Raw genomic sequence first — 3486 nt, forward strand, 5'->3', positions numbered from 1 at the left:
AAGGATAAAAGAGTAAAAAAAAATTCACCCCAAGGAGCTATCTGTAATAATAAAACTACAGGGGTAGTAAATTCAAAACAATGATTATCTGCAATTGGCACATACACCTCTTCATGCCGTCATGAGTCAGGGGATGCATGTACTAAATATTAGAACATCAACTGTATATGCAAATAGTCCTAATTTGTGTAAAGAATTTACTTGAATGATTGGATTCTAACAATGTGACTATGGATTTCTCAGCGAATTGGCACACCAACTGATGCTGATCTTGGATTTGTTCGGAATGAAGATGCTAGAAAATATATAAGACATCTCCCATTTTTTCCACGTCAACCCTTTGCAAGTTTGTTTCCTCATATCAATCCAGTTGCCATTGATCTGATAGAGAAAATGCTGACATTTGATCCGAGAAAAAGAATTTCAGGTATTGGAAACAGATCCTGTTCTTGATTAAGTATTGTATGATTGATTGAATTTCTTGAACTGAATTTTATTTTTATTTTATTTTAGTTGAAGATGCACTTGCACATCCATATCTCGAGAGATTGCATGATATTGCTGATGAACCAATTTGTATGGAGCCTTTCTCCTTCGAATTCGAGCAACATGCATTGACTGAAGATCAAATGAAGGAGTTGATATACAATGAGGCTATATCTTTCAATCCTCAATATGGCCATTAGTTTTATTTTTTGTAAAATCTTTATGTGTGAGTTATAATTGTCATTTTGATTCTTTTATTTTCTTCCTCTTTGCTTTTGTTACCATCTTGTTTCTTTCTTCTTTTTCCTGTTGAGAGTAAAGGTAGGAGTGCTGTTTATAACTGAATTTATAAGGTGAGTGAATTCAATAATGTCATGTTATCTTTCTCGAGGAAAGTAATGTAATGTTTTCTTTTATATTTTGTTCATTTTTGGTGTTTTCGCAAGGAGAAAATGAGGATTTTTATTGAAGAAACAAAAGTTTTCTTAAGAAAAGAAATAGAAATATATCATGAGGAAATTTCTCTACTCAAAATAAACTGAAGTTAATAAACTCTCAGAAAATAGGATAACTTCCATATTGTGCGAGGAAAATAATGTAATGTATTCTTTTACGTTTGGTTCATCATGGTGTTTCCGCAAGGAGAAAATGAGGGGGTTTTATTGAAGAAACAATAATTTTATTCAGAAGAGAAATAGTAATTTATCACAAGGAAATTACACTGTACTCAAAATAAACTGAAGCCAGTAAACTTCCAGAAAATATGACAACTTTCATGTCGTGCTCAAACAAGGAACATTGACAAAAGAACCACAAAATTCAATAAGAAGTTCACCTGTAATCAATCACCAGGATGCTCTTACAATGAAAACCAACATAGCTGAGTCCAAGTTCTTGACTACCAATACAGTCCTGCAGAACAAATTAAACTATCAACATATCAACTTGCGCAATGATCAAAATTTTGCGACGTATGACATTCTATTAAGAAGTTGGGGAAATGCTCAAAACGAAGTACCTATAAGGTATTGGATTTCCTTAACGCAAGATAACATATTCCACAGCATATGAAGGAGCATTGGAGGCAGCAAGTTCCTGGACCTCGCGAAAACGACCCCAAATACCATTGCAGAGAACGTTCTACTCAGCATAAAGTTTTCATCTTTGTGCATCTCTGCAAAATAAACCGAACTTAACATGATAGACCAGTGCAGAGGCATGTCTCTCAAGAGCGATGGTATCAGAAATCCTCGGTACACAATAATCTCCTCGCTGATCGGAGCACCTGTGATTGTAAACATCTCCAATGCCACAGCTGTATAATCACGACGACACTTAACCGCTTGTTTTAAGCTAGTAAAGTACTTCTTTGGCGGCGCACGTACAAAACTGTAATCGATCGAGGCATGCAACAAGAGGAAAGAAAAGACATGCTATGATGAAATTGAACATCCAGCTCCCTTTGAGGCCGATATTGAAGCAATATGGAGGGAGGGGCCTGAATCAATAGAGACAGAGGAGGTGCGCAAGATACAGGAATATCAAAACAGTTGCAGAATTCCACGGTACCACCCAAGGTTCCGTACATGGTGATTTAAGCATAGTGTTTCGATGGATATGAATTCAGAATAAGCATAACGCCTAGGTTTTGCTCGTAGGATACTTTGCGGTTGTACGTGATCCAGTATCGTTATCGTAAGGCTTGTCAAAACTCTTAAGACAACGATATTGATTGGGGCAATGAAATTTATTTGCAACTGGAAGGTGACAAGGTTCTAAGCGTGGAGAGAGACGGAGGAGCTAGAGATGCACATCTATTGGATGAAGCCGAGCATCTGTAAACGCCGGCCATTGCCTGCCTAAGTTTTCAATTATGAATAGGAAATTGGTTTGTCATCTAAACAGGTATTAGTGCAATAACTTTTACCATGTAATCACGATGACCACGATCACATTTCCACATAAGAATCCTCATCAAACCTCATCAAAACAATGAAGCATGAATAATTAGAAATTTCTTAAAAAAATTGAAAATCCTCATCAAATTAAAATTATCCGCAATAAGAAGATGAGGAAATCAATTTTTTAGTTTTATCGCTTTTGCGCTCTTTTCGTTCCTCTTTTTTGTTAATAACACGTATCTTAATAAACTCCGACCAACATCCCAAAGCAAGAAGACAAGAACCAGTATGCATATAAATGCCAAAGCCACAATATCCGTTTAGGTGGATAACAGTACCAAACAAAAGAAAGTACACTCGTACTCAAAACAAACTGATGCCCATAAAGTTTCAGAAAATAGGACCACCACCAAAATCACAAAATAAACTAAGAAGTTGGCCTACAACCTATATAGCCAGGATGCTCTTATTTTAACTTGACATCATATATTTCTCACAATCATCCATAGATAACCTTTCAAGCCTCAGCAAATCTGTGAAGAACAAGAAGAACAAAAACTTTAAGATAAGAAAATATCAAGTTTCCCCATTTCTAGTTCAGATTATCGATACTTACCCAAGCTCGGAAAGCTTTAGGTGGGCTTCAGCATAGTCACTAAAGAAAGCATCTTCATCCTATACAATAAAAAGAAACAATCAGAGTAGGAAAACGACTCGCAAGGAAATAACAATATAAAGCATATGCGTCATATTAACATACAGCAGCGTATTTCTCGACAAGAGGCCGGAAGACTGGATCACTCAAGAGAGCCTTATCGGATGGAAGCTGAAGAAGACCCTCCTCTCCACTCAGAAGTTCCCTATGAAAGTGTTTTGAATAACAAGATTTAGATGTGCATTTCTAAACGACTCGCAAGGAAATAACAATATAAAGCATATGCGTCATATTAACATACAGCAGCGTATTTCTCGACAAGAGGCCGGAAGACTGGATCACTCAAGAGAGCCTTATCGGATGGAAGCTGAAGAAGACCCTCCTCTCCACTCAGAAGTTCCCTATGAAAGTGTTTTGAATAACAAGATTTAGATGTGCATTTCT

At 36.5% G+C, this 3486-nt stretch overlaps 2 protein-coding genes across 2 annotated transcripts in view; one reads left to right on the top strand and one right to left on the bottom strand.

Moving 5' to 3' along the window:
• The window catches only part of LOC109850068 (mitogen-activated protein kinase 5), a 3672-nt gene extending 2770 nt beyond the window's left edge, over positions 1-902 (top strand). The window contains exons 5-6 of the mRNA XM_020419987.1: positions 244-427; positions 514-902. Coding sequence (XP_020275576.1) covers positions 244-427; positions 514-686 — 357 coding nt within the window. The 3' untranslated portion in view covers positions 687-902. The remainder of the gene's footprint in view (positions 1-243; positions 428-513) is intronic.
• Positions 2659-3486, bottom strand: part of LOC109850069 (L-ascorbate peroxidase, cytosolic) — a 10074-nt gene continuing 9246 nt past the window's right edge. The window contains exons 7-9 of the mRNA XM_020419988.1: positions 3344-3443; positions 3004-3062; positions 2659-2920 (exon numbers count right to left, since the gene is read on the bottom strand). Coding sequence (XP_020275577.1) covers positions 2905-2920; positions 3004-3062; positions 3344-3443 — 175 coding nt within the window. The 3' untranslated portion in view covers positions 2659-2904. The remainder of the gene's footprint in view (positions 2921-3003; positions 3063-3343; positions 3444-3486) is intronic.

Source organism: Asparagus officinalis, chromosome 7, assembly GCF_001876935.1.
Source record: "Asparagus officinalis chromosome 7, Aspof.V1, whole genome shotgun sequence".
NCBI lineage: Eukaryota > Viridiplantae > Streptophyta > Magnoliopsida > Asparagales > Asparagaceae > Asparagus > Asparagus officinalis.